We start from the raw sequence: 19,338 nt of genomic DNA on the forward strand, positions 1-19,338 counted from the left end.
TATCCCAAGAAGAATGGTCGGGGAACCCAGGCAAATATTCACCCCTCAATCATCAGCAGAAAATCAGATTATCCGCTCCCAATCGGGTTGTAGTTTGTGGGGTCTTGCTGTGCTCAAATTATCTCCGACGCTTCAACAGTGACTCGACTGCAGGAGAACATCATTGGGGGGGGGGCTAAAGCACTGTGGGGTGACCTGACGTTGTGAAAGGTGCTATACGAATGCAAGGTTGTTCTTGTCTTTTCCGCCTTGGGGGAACTTCAGTCAAATCTATCGGCCTGCCCTTTGACCTGATCATTTGCAGTGGTTGGAGGAGACGTAAATCGACGTGTATTTCTCTTTTCAGCGCAAGTCACGGTCGCTTCCACGAGCAACGTGGCCGCAGCGAAGCCGACCATGGTCACCACGACAACCACGACCAGGAAAGCTCCCCTCACCACCGTCGCCGTGGGCGCGATCAATCAACCGGTGCCAGACCAGCGCCCCATCACCCCCAACGTCCCCACCACCAGGAGGCCACCTCTCTCCAACCAGCTGCCGTCACCACAGAGGTACTGCGAGGCGACAGAGGCCAGGGGCATAAAATGGCCGTCGACACAGCAAGGTGTGCTGGTGGAGCGACCTTGTCCCAAAGGAACCAAAGGTAGGAGGATAACTCCGGTGGGAAATGTACTGGTTAGGATTGTTCCCTGCTGCATCTATGTGCAGGTGTTCAGGAGCAAACACCCCCTCAGTCAGTCCAACACGCTATGTTCTCACACTGCCTGACACCAGTCCCAGTTCCCACACTGCCTGGCTAGAATATCTCAGCTCCCACGTTGCCTGGCACCTGTTCCACAGTTCCCATCGCTATCTGACACCAACTCCTCAGACCGCAGAGCTGCCCACTCAATCGACAGCCCATATCTTAACCATTCCCTCCCTCACACACTGACTGCAGTGTGCACTACCTACAATATGCACCGCAGCAACATGCAAAGGCTACATGGCCAGCACCTTTCAAACGCAACAACCCTCGAACCGTCTGAAAGAACAAGGGCAGCAATTTGAAGGGACTTGTGGAAGCAGGTGAGACGCTGCCGTTCGGGCGAAGTTGGGGGCCAAGCGCGCGTTGCGATTCCTACCGTAAAGAAATGGCTGGGTGCTGTGAAGAACAGAGTTGATGCGCGAGATCTTCCGGCTGTTCACTCGGACGGAATTCCCGACGGCGTGGGACGGATTAAATGGGAAATCACCATTGACAGCGTCAGGACCAGGAGATCCCGCCACCAGCCAACAGTGGGTCAGACACCACCACCCCCCCCCCCCCCCCACCCCCACACACACACACACACACACAGACACACACGCCTCCGAGAAACACGCCACGAGGAGGCCAGATAGCCGCGCCCTATGGTGCCTCCAAATAGCCATTTGAGGCAGACGTATATAATCGCTGAGATAACCCACCTACCTGTTACAATCATCGTCTCTCTCTCTCTCTCTCTCTGCCTTGCAGGAATCGCCTCCTACCTCTGCCTGGTTTCCCTCGGACTCTGGAGCCCAAGAGGACCTGATCTCAGCAACTGCACCTCACCCTGGGTAAACCAGGTGGCACAGAAGGTAACTGTGGCAAAGAGAGACTTTGGGGTCTGCTGTCGTTTGCTGTATTACCCGTAAATGTCTGTCAAGAGCTCAGAACTCATTATCTCGGAGCTGGTTTGTTACGTGTTAGTGTTCCGGCAGGGGGGGAGGGGGGGGGGGGGGCGCATGATGTACCATCAATGACGACAGACGAGGGTCGGAAGAGTAAACTGTGGCTTTAATTAGCTAAAATTAGGGCAGCACGGTAGCATGGTGGTTAGCATAAATGCTTCACAGCTCCAGGGTCCCAGGTTCGATTCCCGGCTTGGGTCACTGTCTGTGCGGAGTCTGCACGTCCTCCCCGTGTCTGCGTGGGTTTCCTCCGGGTGCTCCGGTTTCCTCCCACAGTCCAAAGATGTGCGGGTTAGGTGGATTGGCCGGGCTAAATTGCCCGTAGTGTCCTAAAAAGTAAGGTTAAGGGGGAGTTGTTGGGTTACGGGTATAGTGTGGATACGTGGGTTTGAGTAGGGTGATCATTGCTCGGCACAACATCGAGGGCCGAAGGGCCTGTTCTGTGCTGTACTGTTCTATGTTCTATGTAAAAGATACGTGCTGGCAGCGGGTCCCAGAATGAGGGCAGGGCTGGAGGTTGGCCACCTTTATACTTGAGCCCAAGGGGCGGAGCCACGGGCAGAGCCAACAGGGACTAACCCAGACTAACAAACAGTAAGTACAATATAATACAGTGGTTTACCACAGCGCATTTCACAGTTGCACTGGAGAACTGATGTCATGTGCAACACGACCCATACAAACCGGTCCTTCGCGTGTCCGTGGCAGCACGGCAAGTTACGCACGACGAATTCTGATCTCTCCAAGCTTAAAGTGTGATGATCACCAATGGCGGCGGACCCAAAAGGCAACAAGGACTCCGAGCAGGGTCCACGCTAGAAATCACTGAGAGAAAGTGCTCGAAATATACTCGGCAGCAGGGCTAGGGAGATAAACGGAGGGCTAAATTTTCCTGCCCTTACTGCTCCCGGGTGACTCCCCCACCTCTCTTCCCCCCCCCCCCTTCAAGGCTCAACGCCGGGGACCCCGATTCGATTCCGGTCTCGGGTGGCTGTCTGTGCGGAGTCTGCACGTTCTCCCCCGTGTCTGCGTGGGTTTCCTCCGGGTGCTCCGGTTTCCTCCCACAGTCACAAAGATGTGCAGCTTAGGTGGATTGGCCATGATAAATTGCCCTTAGTGTCCAAAATTGCCTTTAGTGTTGGGTGGGGTTACTGGGTTATGGGGATAGGGTGGAGGTGTGGACCTTGAGTAGGGTGCTCTTTCCAAGAGCCGGTGCAGACTCGATGGGCCGAATGGCCTCCTTCTGCACTGTAAATTCTATGATTCTATAATCTGACCAGTGTAAATACTTGTAAATAAATCTCACGGTTTACCGTCAGCCTACTCTGCGTCACTGTAGGTCGGTGCTGTGTAAGAAGCCTCAGCGAATTGTTCCTCACTCCCAGGTGGAGTGAAAATTTGCCACTCTCTCTCTTCAAAAGCTCCCGAGGCTGGGGCTCAATTGGAAAATGTCCAAACTAAGGCCGATGGATTTTGTTTTGCTCGACAAGGAGTGATGTGGGGGGGCGAAGACTACCCGGGGTCCGAGGAAGCCCAGCGTAGGACATTTTCTCATTCGCTTGCAGGGCAATGCCCCAGCGAACCGAAACACCTCACAAAGCACCCACTGCGATCCACGCTTGTACACAACGCAGACCTCAGCTGGCCGAATGTCCGAACGTGCTCTTCTCCTCTTTGTGGGCCTACGCATGGCTTTGGTGAACACACACAAACAGGACAGTGCAAAATGTAACAGGAAAACAGCTCGGGCCTTTCGGCAGCTGTAACTTTGGGCAGCGTCTTCCACCACATCCCCCCCCATCCCCCCCACAGCATTGCGGCATATTTTCCGCCATTGGCCACCAGTGGAAACAGCTGGTCCCACCGGTGTCTTGGCTTGACCCTCCGGTTTCGTAGCCGGGGAGGCTGCCGGGAATGGTTGGGAAATCCCGCTATTCAGAGGGTGGGCGAGTGGGCCTAGTTGGAGTGATCTTTCGCAGGGCCCGTGCGGGCTCGATGGGCTGAATGGCCTCCTCCTGCACTGTCGGGATTCTATGATTTCCTTCTCTGAAGGACCTTGGTGAATCAGATGCCATTTTTTTTTAATGACGTTTCATTACTGAGAGTAGCCTTCAGTTCCGGATTTTTACCTCTGTGATGGATTCCGTATCCACATTCCCAGAGCATTAGCTTGGAGATCATGAGTTTAGCCACCACTGTCTCTGTATCATTGAATACCTCCCTGAGTGCCCTCTGAACCTTTGCCAACTTTAAAAATAAAAGAGCCAGCCGACCTATCAACGATGACGGAACCCGCTTATCCCTCAATTTCTTTACCTCCTCATTGCTGGACCAATATCCCGGAATTCCTTGTGGACCACCGCAGGATCCGCAGTAGCTCAGGGAGATAAACCAGCCTCACCAATATTGCCCGAAATCCCAGGAACAAATACTAACTCACCCAGCCGCACAGTCAGTGCCAGAGGCCCCGGATTTAGGACAATTGGGATGAGAGGGGGATTATTTTCTGCCTGGAAAGACAGTGGAAGCACAGTTGAAAAGGAGTTAGGTGAGTGCTTGGAAAGGGGAAGGAAATCTGGCAGGACCCTGAGGGGCAGGCAGGGGAGCCGGGGCAAGCCGGATGGCTTCGTCAAAGAAACCAGCACTGGTATAATGGGCCGAATGGCCACCTTGTGTGTTGGAAAACTCTGTGGTTAGAACTACAGTGCAGAAGGAGGCCCTTTGGCCCATCAAGTCTGCACCGATCCTCTGACAGAGCATCCTACCTAGGCCCATTGCCCCGCCCTACCCCCGTAACTCAACCAAACCTGCACATCTTTGAACTGCAGGAGGAAACTCCGGAGGGAACCCTCGCAGACGCGGGGGAGAAAGTGCAAATTCCGCACAGTCGCCCGAGGCCGGAATTGAACCTGGGTCCCTGGCGCTGTGAGGCAGCAGTGCTAACCCACTGTTAGCCATGCCACCCAGGGTTTTGCTCCGTTCTAGTTCATCGTCGACAAGCTCAATAGATCACTCTGCTGAGTCCAGGGTTGTTGGCATGTAACCACCCATTGGTGCCCACTCCGAACGGCATGGTGGCACAGTGGTTTGCACGGCTGCCTCACGCCGCCGTGGACCCAGGTTCGATCCCGGCTCTGGGTCACTGTCCATATGGAGTTTGCACATTCTCCCCATGTGTGTGTGGGTCTCACCCCCACAACCCAAAGATGTGCAGGGTAGGTGGATTGGCAGGACTAAATTGCCCCTTAATTGGAAAAAATAAATAAAATTAAAAATGTAATTTTTAAAAATTGGTGCCCACTCCGAGGTATCGGTGTGGTATAGGCTTCGTCCTGCCAGTCTAGGTCAAGTGTCAGCGGGGTATTATTCCATTGCACACTGCAGTCATCAGGAGAAGGTGGTAAGTTTCAGGAGCTTCAAATGGCAGGTCCGTCACTCGTCCTTTGCCATTTTTGTTCCCGGATAATCAAGCGGTAATCTGCTGTTGGTGCCAATAAGCAGCTGACCACTCAGCCAACCTAAACCAGCCTCACGGACATGAAATGAAAATGGCTTATTGTCACAAGTAGGCTTCAAATGAAGTTACTGTGAAAAGCCCCTAGTCGCCACATTCCGGCGCCTGTTCAGGGAGGCCGGTATGGGAATTGAACCCGTGCTGCTGGCCTGCCTTGGTCTGCTTTCAAAGCCAGCGATTTAGCCCTGTGCTAGATTCCCGTTCAGCTGCCGCCTTCTTGTCACAACGCAGCCTGTACCGAAGCTTGGGATCCTGGGGTAATGGGAGGGCAAGAGAGCTGACTGCGAGCCTCATAATGCCAAGGACCCCAGGCAGGGAGAGTGGGTCATGGCTCCTTCAGAGGATTGGTGCAGACTCGATGGGCCAAATGGCCGACTTCCGCACAGCTGGGATTCTATAATTCTAAGACTCTATGATGCTATGAGTGCACGACGTGGGAAGTGGGAGTGGGTGGAAGTGATGGGCAAACAAGGGGTAGTGAGTGGATCGCACGAGTGTCCCTCCGCTCTCAGTTGGCCGTAAGATTGAAATACACATCGAATATTTCATAACAAGTTATAGAAAATGCTTAATCATTTCATATTATATGAACTGTCACCAACTTCAAATGGTAAAAGCAACAGAAATATTTGCACTTTGGATATGGAGGGAGCGCACGGCTCTCACAGTCAATGCTGTGAGCAATCAGCACACACCTCACTTGGCTCACCCTCGCTTTATGTGTGAATCACTTCAGTCAGACCAGTAGGAAAAAAAACCTACGCGGATGGCAATCAGCGGAATGTGGCGACCCTGCGCGTGGAGAACAGTCAACAACATGTCTCGTGGGCGCCGCACTAGGAGAAGCTGAGGGGCTAGATGGGCTGCACATGCCCCCTCCCCAGGTTGCCCACTACCGGGTTTCCGGATCTCTGATTCACTCCCGCCATTTCACGGATAGGGCCCAGACTCAGCAAGATTTGATTTGATTTGATTTATTGTCACATGTACCGAAGTACAGTGAAATGTATTTTTCTGCGGCCGAGAAACATACACAGTACATACGTAGTAGACACAAGAGTAATCAACAGAGAACATTGACAAATGGTACATTGACAAACAGTGATTGGTTGCAGTGCGGAACAAGGGGCCAAACAAAGCAAATCCATGAGCAGGAGCAGCATAGGGCGTCGTGAATAGTGTTCCTACAGGGAACAGATCAGTCCGAGGGGGAGTCGTTGAGGAGTCTTGTAGCTGTGGGGAAGAAGCTGTTCCTATGTCTGGATGTGCGAGTCTTCAGACTTCTGTACCTTCTGCCTGATGGAAGGGTCTGGAAGAAGGCAATGCCTGGGTGGGAGGGGTCTCTGATAATGCTGCCTGCCTTCCCGAGGCAGCGAGAGGTGTAGACAGAATCAATGTGGGGGTGGCAAGTTTGTGTGATGCGCTGGGCTGAGTTCACCACAGTCTATAGTTTTTTGTGATCTTAGACTGAGCAGTTGCCATACCAGGCTGTGATGCAGCCAGATAGGATGCTCTCTATGACACATCTGTAGAGGTTTGTGAGAGTCGATGCAGACAGGCCAAATTTCTTTAGCTTCCGTAGGATTTACAGACGTTGCTTGGCTTTCTTGACTGTTGCATCAATGTGAGTGGACCAGGACAGACTATTGGTGATGGTGACCCCCAGGAACCTAAAGCTATCGACCATCTCCAATTCGGAGTCATTGATGCAGACGGGAATGTGTGTCGTGCTGCACTTCCTGAAGTCGATGGTCAGTTCCTTGGTCTTTCCAACATTCAGAGAGAAGTTGTTTTCGGTACACCAGGCAACCAAGTGATCTATCTCCCTCCTGTAGAGTTCTTCCCTTGTAGATTGTTCTGACGTGGACCTTCCTTGCCTCTGCAGATTAAGAGTGGAGAGAACGCAGCTAATATTGCGAACGAGCTGTCCCGTCACACCAGGGGCCCGATTTATGCCGGTGATGTCAGCTCCTCTGTCAAACTGATGGAGCAGTTACTGGACATTCTCGATGCTCAGCTGCAGGCTCTGAGACCCAGCGATAAGGAGTCGGCCGGACGGAGTTACAACAAGGTTTGAGTAACTTTCTTTCACGGCGACTGCTGTAATTTGCAAGTATTTTGGCAGCATAAACAGATGCTCAGTTCAGGCATGGCGAGAGAGAGAGAGAGAGAGAGAGAGAAAATGCAGGGCAAAGAAAAAGGGAGGGAGAAAAGAATGAAGATAGAGGCAGTGCAGAGATAGCAGCCTGAAGAGAGAGAAAAATAATGCAGACCGAGAGTGTTATAAGAACAACCGTCTTCTTCAGTGCCTGTTTCTGTGAGAGGCTTTGTCAAACTGATCTTAAAATGACTGCCTCCAGAGGCAGCCTCATGATGTGGTGACAGGACTATGGCAAGCCGGTTAGTCAGGTAGTACAGGATTGCATTTCCGCTGATGGACAATTTAGTGACTGACCAGTAGAACTAACCGTTGTTAATGCATGAGAACTGTGGGTGTAATAGTTGGATAACTCGCAGTTAGACACGATCGTGCCTGCAAATGTGTCTTTTGTTCGCTAGGAAAAGGGGGATGGTTTGTAACTTTTGTTTGAGGTGAAAGGAGGGACGTTTTCAGCTTTTATTTGAGATGAAAAGCGGGATGTTTTGTTTTGAAATGTATCCAGTCTGATTGACACCTCTAGCTTCCTGTAGTGATGTAATTATGCCATGAGGCTGCCACTGGGGGCAGACATCATAAACCCAGTTCAATAAAAGTTCCAGCTGAGTGCATGCTGAAGAAGACTGCTGTCCTTTTAAACAAAGAGAAAAGGAGAAAGAATGCAACCTGGTGAGGGAGAGAGAGAACATCGATCAGAGAGGGGGAATACAGACTGGAGAGATATTCACCCCCCCCCCCCCCCCTTTCCAAACATCTAACCTCATCCCACCCAACGCATCACATCTCGCGGTATCCCACCCTATCCCAGTCCATCCAATCCCAATCCTACCTCACCCCATCACACTCTACCTAACCCCACTCCATCCCACCCTATCTATCCGGTCCCACCCTACCCTGGTCCTTACAAATCAGTAAATGGACTAAGAGGTTAAAGGGATCAAATCGAGAAGAGAAGGTCAGCTGATACAGAGAGATGGAGAATGCATGTTCAGCTCGGCAACTTGAGTTCCCAGCAGCAGCCTTTAAGATTTAGTTCCACAACGCGTCAGTGTTTATTTGCGCAGATTGTGTGGTGGGAGCTGGTTCCACCCTCAGCGGACGGATTACCGAACGTGCTCCAGAATTGGCAGTAAAAGTGATCCTGTATTCAAGCAGGAAAACAGTTACCAAATGGGCCGTGGTGGAGTGCTCTTTCGGAGAGTCGGCGCAGACTCGAGGGGCCGAATGGCCTCCCTCTGCGCTGTCGGGAGACGCAATGCTTTAGCAACCCGGGTTAGACCCCACCTAGAACACTACACTTTGGATTCAGGCACAGTTCTCAGGAAGGATGCATCAAGTTTGAAGTGATAATATTGTTTATTGCAAACGGTACAGGAATAATATAAGTTTGGGCGGCACAGTGGTTAGCACTGCTGCCTCATAGCTCCAGGGAGCCGGGTTCCAATCTGGCTGTGTTGAGTTTGCACTTTCTCCCCATGTCTGCGCGGGTTTCCTCCAGGTGCTCCCGGTTGCATCCACAAAGATGTGCAGGTTCGGGTGGATTGGCCACACTAAATTGTCCTTGGTGTCCAAAAGGGTTAGCTCGGGTTACGGGGATAGGGTGGAAGCCTGGGTTTAAGTAGCGTGCTCTTTCCAAGGGCCGGTGCAGACTCAATGGGCTGAATGGCCTCTTTCCGCGCTGTAAATTCGAAGCGGTTTAAGCGCATGGACGACATTCCACCGGTATCAAAACTGTATAAGCTGTCAAAGGAAAAGTAGAACTCTGAGAAACATTTACAGAGAATATTCACTGCTGATGCTCGAGATCTCTGTCCTGGTTGGAGCCTCGTCTGCCCGTGGCAGCACTCACCAGGTGCGTCCAGGTTTGTCCTGCAGCCCAGCTCCTGGCTGAAGCCCTGCTCCTCCCTCACTCTCTCTCTCCCTTTCAATGTGGCTTCTCGGGGAAGCTGACAGTCAATCTGACCCGGTCCCAATTCCCCTTCCTGGCTCACTTCGGAGGCCCTCAGGAGCTTCAATCTTCCCGGAGATTCTCACCACACTGCCGCTGACAAGCCCTGGACAGGCGCTGGCTTCTTTCTCCCGCCCGTGGCCATCTGGCCCCGTCCTCATCTGGTCAAAGAACGGCCTCCCCGCAGGGAGAGGTCAACCAGCGCCTCCCCTGCTTCGCGTTCTCCCCCCCGAAAAAAAAACCTACGGCCAGAGGCCCTGCCACTAATGCACTGGAGACGATCCACCACATTGCTCCCGAGGATGAGGGATGTCCTATGATCAGAGCTCGAGTAAATCTGGGCCTATATTCTCTGTCGTTTACCAGAAAGAGAGCTGATTCGTTTGAGACACACAAGATTTTGAAGTGATTTGATAGAGAGGACGCCGAGAGATTGTTTCCGCTGGTCGGCCAATCTAAAACAGAGAGGGGGTACGGCGGGAACACTGTCTTAGGATAAGGGGGCCGATCATTTAGATCCAAGATAAGAAGAAATTACTTCACTCGCTTGAGAATCTTTGGAATTCTCGATCCAGAGGGGTTGTGAATGCTCCATCGTTGAATCCATTTTAGGCTGGCACAGCAGATGGTTGGTCGCTTAGGGAATTCAGGGATATGGGGAGCGGGTGGGAAAATGGAGTTGAAGCCCGAGGTTAGCCAAGATCGTATTGAATGGCAGAGCAGCCTCGATGGGCCGAATGGGTCGACTCCTGCTCTTATTTCTTGTGTCCAATCAGGCGGCTAATGATAATCGACTTCCTCTGGTTGGGGATGGGTGGTGTCCAAGGGGGTGCCAGTTTTAAGATTAGAGGTAGGCCGTCCAGTCAGGGAGCCCTCTCTCACACCCAGAGCACATTAGAGATCTGGAACTTCTGCTTGCCGAAAGGCTGAGGGTACTGGGGAACGATTGGAGCCTCCGAGGTTGAGATTGGCAGATTTTTGTGCGATGAAAGGCATCAAGGGAGGTGGAGTAAGGTGGGACAATGGGATTAAGGGTCAGATCGTGGTCCTTTGGAATGGTGAAGCAGATCGAGAGCTGGTTGAAAGGCCTCCTCCTGATCCAGTTCTTCCTCTACAGGCTTAAAATGGAGGCACTGCCCAACAGTTGGATGGTAACTGGTTGAGGATTAGAGAGGGACACGAGGAAACTTCTCTCTGGTTCTGTGCTGGGTGAGGAACTGGGCAAGGCTTCAGGGCATTGAGAGTGTAGAGGAGGGGAGGGGCTGGTTCACAGTAACTGGCAGCAGTGGGATCTCCCTCTGTACATGTACAATGATCGCAGCTTCTGTAATTGTGTGACAGGCGTTGTGTTTTATTTTTCTCTCCCCTCCCCCGCACCCCGCCAATAACCACAGATTCAGAAACGGGAGCGGACGTGCAGAGCCTACATAGAGGTACGAGAGTGTTTGTGGGAATGTGTCGCTGTTGGCGTTTGATTCATACATTCTTCTCGTTTGCCGGATGTTCATCCCGAATCTCTTCGCTACCTTCCGCCTACCTTCCGAGTGTCCCTCTCCTTCCCTTTAACTCCACTCCAAGCGTCTGCCAGCAGCCCTCTCCCTAAACAACAGGACGTGGCGTCTTCAAATTCCACTCCAGGACTGCGCTCAAATTCCTTGTTGGGATGTGGGCTGGACCCGGCATCTTTTGCCCATCTCGATTCTCCCTCGGGATGGTGGCGATGAGCCGCCTTCTTGTACCCGCTGCAGTCCACGTGGTGTAGGTACGCCCACCGTGCTGTTAGGGAGGGAGTTCCAGGATTTCCACCCAGTGACAGTGAAGGAACGGCCGATATATTTCCAAGGCCAGGATGGTGAGTGGTTTGGAGGGGAACTTGCAGGAGGTGGTGTTCTCCATGTGTCTGCTGCCCTCGTCCTTCCAGATGGTTTGGAAGGTGCCTGGCGTAGGAGCCCTGGCGAGTGGCTGCAGTGCATCTTGCAGACGCACTGTGGGTCATTCATGCAAGGGTCTAATCCAGGCTGATCTGTCAGGGACTGGGCAGACTGGGCCAGCCTAACCCATATTGAGATAGACTGTGGTCTCAGAAATAATCTTGAGATTATAGATTCATTCCATGAGACTCCAGGGCAAGCCTGGAGGGGTTGGCAACCTCGCCCTCATGCCCCCCCACCCCCCTCCCCGCCCCGTCCCCCCCCCCCCCCCCGGACATGGTCACAGATGTGTGATTTGCTTCCAGGCTGTCGTACAGACTGTGGATAACCTCCTGCGACCAGAGGCTCTGGAATCTTGGAAAGATATGAACACCACGGAGCAGGTTCACACGGCAACCATGTTGTTGGACATCTTGGAGGAGGGGGCCTTCCTACTGGCGGACAACCTCAAGGTGCCGGCGAGGGTCAACACCACCACTCAGAATGTCGGTGAGTATTGGCGGTTGGGGGGGGGGGGGGGGGGGGGGGGGGGGATGGCGGCGTGGGGGCTTGGGGGGGGGGGGCATAGGATTGGGGCAGAGGTGCGAGGCCTTGTTGGAAGTAACCAACAAGGGGACCTGCTTGGAAATCATGGGTCCTTCACAAGATGTAACCCCTTAATTTCTTCAGCAGATGTAACCCCTAAGTTTCCTTTCATCAACGTGACAGTCCCATTGAACAATAATGAAAGCTTAAGTCTCAAGTCTTTTGATCTTTGCTTCCAAAAACAGGACAACAGCTCAAAATCTGCTTCCTCCCTCCCCTCTATCCCTCACTTCTCCCCGATGCCTTTCCGTGCCCAAACCATCCGCATCATTTTCTCCCTCCTCTGACCATAAAAGAGCCCTCCCCCCCCCCTTGGCTCCTCGATCCTAGCCATCCCGGGATCCACAGACATGCTGTAGCTGCCCGCTGACGTATTCACAGCTCCTTGTGCGGGTGCTACCCCTCCCTCCACCTGCTGACCTTGCCCAATGCGGCAAGCCTGCCAGAGTCACCAGCGACACTCTGTGGCCGACCACCCTGCTTTCTTTTCAAAAATATTTTTATTCAGACAAACCACAACAATGCAACAACCACCCAATGCCCCAAACCCCCTCTCCCCTCTCCGTGCCCCCATGAACAAATAAACCAAAGCTGAAACAAAATACAGAGACAACCCCCCCCCCCCCCCCCCCCGCAACAGCTGATGGTGACCAGCTGCCTGAGAACGGAGAGGAAGGGCTGCCATTTCGGGTAGAGCCCTTCCACCGACCCCCTCACGGTGTATTTGATCTTCTCCAGGTGCAGATTGATGGAACCATCAATTCACCAGACACGTGCTTTCCGATATGAACAGTGGTTTTAATCGACTTACTACAGTTACCCATTGATGAACTCTCGGTGAACTGCAGGCTGACTCTGGACAAGGGTATTTATTCGGCAGCATGAGGGGGAGGAGTCGTGGGCGGAGCCAAGGGTGGAGCCCCGTACAAACTCCTGAGCATTCCCAGAGCTACTCCCCTTAGTGGTCGGATAACGCTACTGCGCTTACAAAGATACAGCGTGGATTACCAAGTTACATTCACCACACAGAAATTCCATCAGTCTGAGGCGACACCGGGGATCTCCACCCACGCAGAACTCGCCTCCAGGCTATTAGTGAGGCGAAGGTTAGGACGTCTTCCCTCGCCCACGTCCGCGGCACCAGAGAGAGTCCGATACGCCCAAAATGGCCGCCGACGGGTAAGGCTCCAACTGAACACCCAAAATCCCTGACACTATCAAAAATGGAAACCCAGAAACCAACGAGCTTGGGGCAAGCCCAAAACATGTGCTTGTGATTCGCCGGGCCCCATAAAGCACCGCTCACACCTATCCTCCGAGAGCAACCCGCTCGTACACGCTCTAGTTAGGTGGCCATCTTGGACTGGATCGGGCTTAACCTGGCACACGAGGAGGTGAAGTTGACCCTTGTGAAGGGCCTATCGCCCTGTTTTGCCTTCTTCAAATCCCTACGATACCGTCAACTCTGTTGTCCGTTCCATCGTTTCAGTCACTCTCTCGTCTCTGCTCTCCACGGCCACATATCCCCTCCCGCCTGTCTCAATGCAATCAGCACAGCTCGAGCCCATTCCACACCTCAAAGGTTCTCTCAGCCGGACAATGGCAGCAAAGCCCACATGGCTTTTATTCCATCAGATCTCCCTTACTTCTTCTCTTTGGGCGCATTCACTGACCCCGTGAGGAATATCGCAGTTAGTTGGTTACTGATATAAGAAAGGGTTTGTGCGTTGTATATATTTGCTGAGGTCCTCCATTGGTGTTCATATCTTTCCAAGATTCCACATTCTTCCCGTCACGTTGCTGTTTCACTTTGTTTCCAAGATATCTATTATCGTAAAACACAAGATTGCTACTCCTCCAGCAGTTTCATGTCTCTGTGTACATCACCACCCCGTGTCCCTCTGTGTACATCACCACCCAGTGTCCCTCTGTGTACATTACCAGCCCAGTGTCCCTCTGAGTACATCCCCACCCAGTGTCCCTCTGTGTACATCACCAGCCCAGTGTCCCTCTGTGTACATCCCCACCCAGTGTCCCTCTGTGTACATCACCAGCCCAGTGTCCCTCTGTGTACATCACCAGCCCAGTGTCCCTCTGTGTACATCCCCACCCAGTGTCCCTCTGTGTACATCACCAGCCTGTGTACATCACCAGCCCAGTGTCGCTCTGTGTACATCCCCACCCAGTGTCCCTCTGTGTACATCACTCACTGCCTGTCCCACCATCTGTAGAGTATTTGCCTCCTCTCATTACAGACCCACTTTGCACAACTCAGCCAGCCTGTGTTCTGACTAATCTGCTGCCGTCATCTGTTGGTATAATTCAGATCTGAAGGCGGATTCAAACTTGAATTTCCATCTGTGCAGCGAAACTGGAACCAAGAAACATTGTTCTGTGTCCAATAGATATAAAATCAGTGTTAACGACTAACACTTTTCTCTTTCCACCTCTCTTGTCATCTTTTCGCTTTGCTCTCTGTGTCTCCTGGGGTTTATATTTGTCTGTCTCTTATTACTTCATTTCTTTCTGTTCTTGCCTCTTTCTGCTGTCTATGGTTCTCACTCTTTCTCCCTCTTTGTTTTCTGTTGTGTAACTATTGTCCTTCCTTCTGTTCTCACATCTCTCCACTTGTCCTGTCTCCTCGCTCTCTCACTCTTTCATGCCCCGTTATTGAATTTCTAATTTTACCTTCCTTCTCTCCTCGCTTTCTCCCCTCTCCTTCCCTCACCCCAACTCTCCTCCCTGCTTTCCCCATTCTTACCCGCTCCCCTCCACCTTTCCCCTTCTCCTCTTCCCCTCCCCTCCCAATCTTCTTTTCCCCATCCCCCTCTTCTCTCCTCACTCGCTCTCTCATTGCCTCGCCTTCCTCTTCCCTCCTACCCCATCCTCTCCACTCTCTTTCTCTTCCATCGCTCCCTCCCTGCCCCTTCACTCCCCCCTCCTCAACTCTCTCCCTCTCTCCGCTTCTCTTCCCTCCCTCCTTTCCTCTCTTACCCTGTCTTACACCTCCCTTCTCTCACTCACCTCTCTCTCACTTAATCCCTTCTGCATTTCTCTCTCTCTCGCTCTCTCCCTTTCAGTGTTTGAAGTCTGCGTGCTCAACACTGAGGAGCAGGTTAAGGAGTTGACATTTCCAAATGGCTACCTGACAGAAAGCTTCATTCAGATCTCCCCGAATACCATCAAACAGAACAGCCGGAATGGTGAGCATAAACACCAGTCATACTCCTTTGCTTCCATAGTGTCCTGGGTGAGCGAGGACCATTTGGGCGGACAGGAGGCATTCCCCAGTTATTTCCCCAACACCATCATCCCATCTGAACCAAGATTCTTAACACCACAAGACATCCATAAATGGATCCCATTCAGGACTGGATCCCCCTGTGCATAAGTTCAATCCTTTTATTAGAGTGGGACCCTATACCTTTGAGGTATCCGAATGACTTTACCCAGGTTGTCGGATCACTTTGAGTCTGAACTAATGGTGCACTAACAATGACATTGAGAGGGTCTCTCACAAATCCTGATTTAGATGTTAAAGCAAGTTCTTGCCATCTAGCTGAAGACTCCCCTCCCCCATTCTCGGTTTGAGGTCAATATAAACCAACTCCTTCTAATGACCTCAGACGGGCGGTCCTCCGATGTGGTACCACGGATATCCCTGCTACACATGTGCAGAGCATCAACCGCAATGTGGGGCCGGTGGCCACGGCAACAGGCCACCCCAGCAACAGGCATCCACAGTGGGCAGTCCCGGGTCCTGGCCACAGGGGGTAACCAGGACCCAGCAACAAAGTTGGCTCCAGCCATCAATAGCCATGGCAACGGGCAGCGCTTGAGCCCGGCAACAGATAGTGCCAGGATCTGACAAGGGGGTAGTCACGGCGACAGGAAATCCCAGGACCCGACAAGGGGTAATCACAACAACAGGCCGTCACAGGACCGGGCTGTCACTTGTCAAGGAGTTAACTTGGGAGATAGTCACCAGAATGATACCTTGGCTAAAAGTGTTAAATTGTCTAATTTGTGTGTGTTCCCTTGAATATAGATTATTTAGGGAGCAAATAAGTCATTGAAGCATTTGATAAGTTAGATGGAGATAAACTATTTCTGAAAGCGGGAAAGTCCAGAACAAGAGGGTTAACGTTAGTCCTAGAGCTGGGCCATTAAGCGGCTGCACGTCTTCACCCAAGGACTGGTGGAAATCTGGTACTCTCGCCCCCCCCCCCCAAAAAAAATCCTGCTGAGGCCGGGAGAGGGGTGGGGGAGGAGGGGGGGGGGAACCAATTGCAGCTGTCAAGACAAGGGAGAGTTAGGGTATCAAAGGAAAAGGCGCAAAGGCAGGTAAATGGGACGTTGGCATGGGTCAGCTAGGATCTAATTGAATTACGTTGGATTATGTGGGATGATACAGCACAGGAACAGGCCCAACCTTTTACCCCCTCATTGATCAAGAATCTATCTAGGCTCTGTCTTAACACCATTCAAAGGCTCGACTCCTAATGCCTTTTTAGGAAGAGAGTTCCCGGGACTCAGAGGACCCTCTGAGAGAAAAATAATTCTCCTCGACTCCATCTCAAATGGACGACCCCTTATATTTTAAACAGTGACCCCCCCCCCCCCCCCCCCGTAGATCTAGATTCTTCCACATTCGCCCCACATCCACCCTGTCAATAACCCCCTCAGGATGTTAAATGTTTCGATCAAGTCGCCTCTTCCGCTTCTAAACCCCAGTGGATACAAACCCAACCTTTCCATCGAAGACAACCCGCCCATTTAGCAAGGGAAATGGAAGGACAAGCTTGTTGAGGAGAATTATTTGTCTATCAGAGGGACCTGAGCCCCGGGAACTCCCTTGGGTAGAGGACGTTTACATTCATTAGCTACCGCTATACATGGGCGGGCGGGGGAAGCACAGTCAAGAACTCATTGAGTAACAAAGAGATTTAGAGACAGTTCATGAAGCTCAAATAGGTTGCGCTCAACCAGCCCAGGCTCAATGCATCCTGACGCACGCTATTGTTTCCTTGCAGGGGTTGTGAAGGTGGTGCTGATCCTGTACAACAACCTGGGGCAGTTTCTGTCGACGGAGAATGCCATGGTGAGGATGGGCACGGACCCCAGTAGCCAGAGCACCTCCATTGTTGTCAACTCTCAGATCATCGCCGCTTCCATCAACAAGGAGTCGAGCCGAGTCTTCCTCACCGAACCCGTGATCTTCACACTGCAGCATCTTGACGTACGTATCGCAGGGGTTCACCTGGTTTGGGGGGGGCAGCCTGTGGCAGTCAGGCCGACACTGGTTTCTCCCCCCAGTAATTCAGTCGCTCCATCCGTTTTCCCCGATCGTTATTCATTCATTGACAGAGTGGGCATCTATTGCCCATCCCTAATTTCCCCAGAGAGGGTGAGCCGTCTTCTTTAACCACTGCAATCATAGAATTACATAGAATTTACAGTGCAGAAGGAGACCATTCAGCCCATCGAGTCTGCACCGGCTCTTGGAAAGAGCACCCTACCCCCTACCCAAGGTCAACACCTCCACCCTATCCCCATAACTCAGTAACCCCACCCAACACTAAGGGCAATTTTGGACACTAATTGGCAATTTATCACGGCCAATCCACCTAATCTGCACATCTTTGGACTGTGGGAGGAAACCGGAGCACCCGGAGGAAACCCACGCACACACGGGGAGGATGTGCAGACTCCGAACAGACAGTGGCCCAAGCCGGAATCGAACCGGGGACCCTGGAGCTGTGAAGCGATTGTGCTATCCACAATGCTACCATGCTGCCCTAAGAGGTACACCCACTGTGCTGTTAGGGAGGGAGCTCCGGGATTTTGACCCAGCGACAGTGAAGAAATGGCCGGTATATTTCCAAGTCGGGGAGTTGAGTGACTTGGAGGAGAACTTAGAGCTGGTGGGGTTCCCAGGTGCCTGCTGCCCTTGGCCTTCTCGATGGTAGAGGTCGCGGATTTGGAAGGAGCTTTCAAAGGAGCTTTGAGTGAGTTGCTGGAGCGCATCTTGTGGGGCAGTGGTCCTGCGGGATTAGATCAACCTCGCTGCCAACATGCAGAGGGGAATTCCGCAGGGCCACACCCGGAGACTGGGTTGAGTGGGCGCCCTGACGTTGGGAACAGATGCTGGCTGAATGAGGCACACCCGCATACCGTCCGGAAGGTTCCCTGTTGGGCAACCTGTCTCTCTGATTGTGAAAGAAATCCCGGGGGCAGGTGATGTCGCTGCCCTGGTCACAGCAGATTGAATGCTCAAGTGTCAGAGGGGGTGGTAATCTGTTTAGCCCACACTGTGTTAATATCATTATTATTTCATAAGCACCCAAAACCACCAACCACCTCAGTACAGAAAGAACTTTCACTCGTACAGCACCCTCTCAAATCCGCACGTGCCTCAAGGCACCGAACAACCGTTTCTTCGGTTATCGCTTTCTCTGAGGCAAAGCACAGCAGCCAACCTTTTGCAGAGCAAGATCCCACAAGCGGTTGAACGTTGGGTCGAACGACCAGTTAATCTATTTACGGGCTGACCGGTGGAGGGAAGGACTATCGACCAAGAGAACTTCCCCGCTCCTCGCTGAAATGGGGCGTTTTATTGGCAAAAAAACCCAGAAAATGCCGGATAAACTCAGCAGGTCCGGCAGCGTCTGTGGAGAGAGAAACAATAGTTAACGCTTTGAGTCCCTCTGATGCTTCTGCAGAGCTGAAGAGGGATGGAAATGCGATTAATTATATACTTGGAGGAGGAAGGTAGGGCAGAATGGAACGTCAGTGATAGGTCAGAGTTAGAAGTCTTACAACACTAGATTAAAGTCCAACATGTTTGTTTCAAACACTAGCTTTCGGAGCACTGCTCCTTCCTCAGGTTCTCCTCCTTCACCTGAGGAAGGAGCAGTGCTCTGAAAGTTAGCGTTTGAAACAAACCTGTTGGACTTTAACCTGGTGTTGTAAGACTTCTTACGGTGCTCACCCCAGTCCAACGCCGGCATCTCCACGTCAGGTCAGAGTTAAGGAGAGATTATGGACATGGGACAAAGGAATGTCAATGGTGCCATTAAGGACTGAAGAGTGTGAATTGTGGCAAAGGTAGGGTAGCAGAATGTGTTAATAGGACAAAGGTCAGTGGGAGCAAAACTGAACAATAAGGGGCAGTGGCCGTGTGGGGGAAGGGTGGGGTTGTGTTGGGACCAGCCAGGGGAACCTAATAATGGCAAACAACACAAAAGGCGGGGGGGGGGGGGAGGGGGGAGAGTCAAGGTGGAGGGGGAAAGTACACGGTATGAAGTTGTTGAATTCAACGTTGAGTTCAAAAGGCTGCGACATGCCTAATCGGAAGACGAGGTGTTGTTCTTCCAGTTCGTGTTGGGCATGTTTTATTTGTGCCTGAGACGGCTAAAAGGGGGCCTCGACTTATCGCCTCTTCCAAAATGGGACAAAACTGGTGTTTGCACTCAACTCTCTGGAATGGAATTTCAGCTGTGAGGGT

At 52.1% G+C, this 19,338-nt stretch overlaps 1 protein-coding gene across 8 annotated transcripts in view; it reads left to right on the forward strand.

Annotated features, from left to right (window-relative positions):
- The window catches only part of LOC119957125 (adhesion G protein-coupled receptor L1-like), a 645,488-nt gene that overhangs the window by 531,536 nt on the left and 94,614 nt on the right, over window positions 1–19,338 (forward strand). For all 8 annotated transcript variants that reach the window (XM_038784852.1, XM_038784851.1, XM_038784850.1 and 5 more), the window contains 7 exons: window positions 347–643; window positions 1,499–1,602; window positions 7,095–7,280; window positions 10,710–10,748; window positions 11,552–11,735; window positions 14,912–15,034; window positions 16,865–17,070. In XM_038784852.1, coding sequence (XP_038640780.1) covers window positions 347–643; window positions 1,499–1,602; window positions 7,095–7,280; window positions 10,710–10,748; window positions 11,552–11,735; window positions 14,912–15,034; window positions 16,865–17,070 — 1,139 coding nt within the window. The remainder of the gene's footprint in view (window positions 1–346; window positions 644–1,498; window positions 1,603–7,094; window positions 7,281–10,709; window positions 10,749–11,551; window positions 11,736–14,911; window positions 15,035–16,864; window positions 17,071–19,338) is intronic.

This window comes from Scyliorhinus canicula, chromosome 25 (assembly GCF_902713615.1).
Source record: "Scyliorhinus canicula chromosome 25, sScyCan1.1, whole genome shotgun sequence".
Taxonomy (NCBI): domain Eukaryota; kingdom Metazoa; phylum Chordata; class Chondrichthyes; order Carcharhiniformes; family Scyliorhinidae; genus Scyliorhinus; species Scyliorhinus canicula.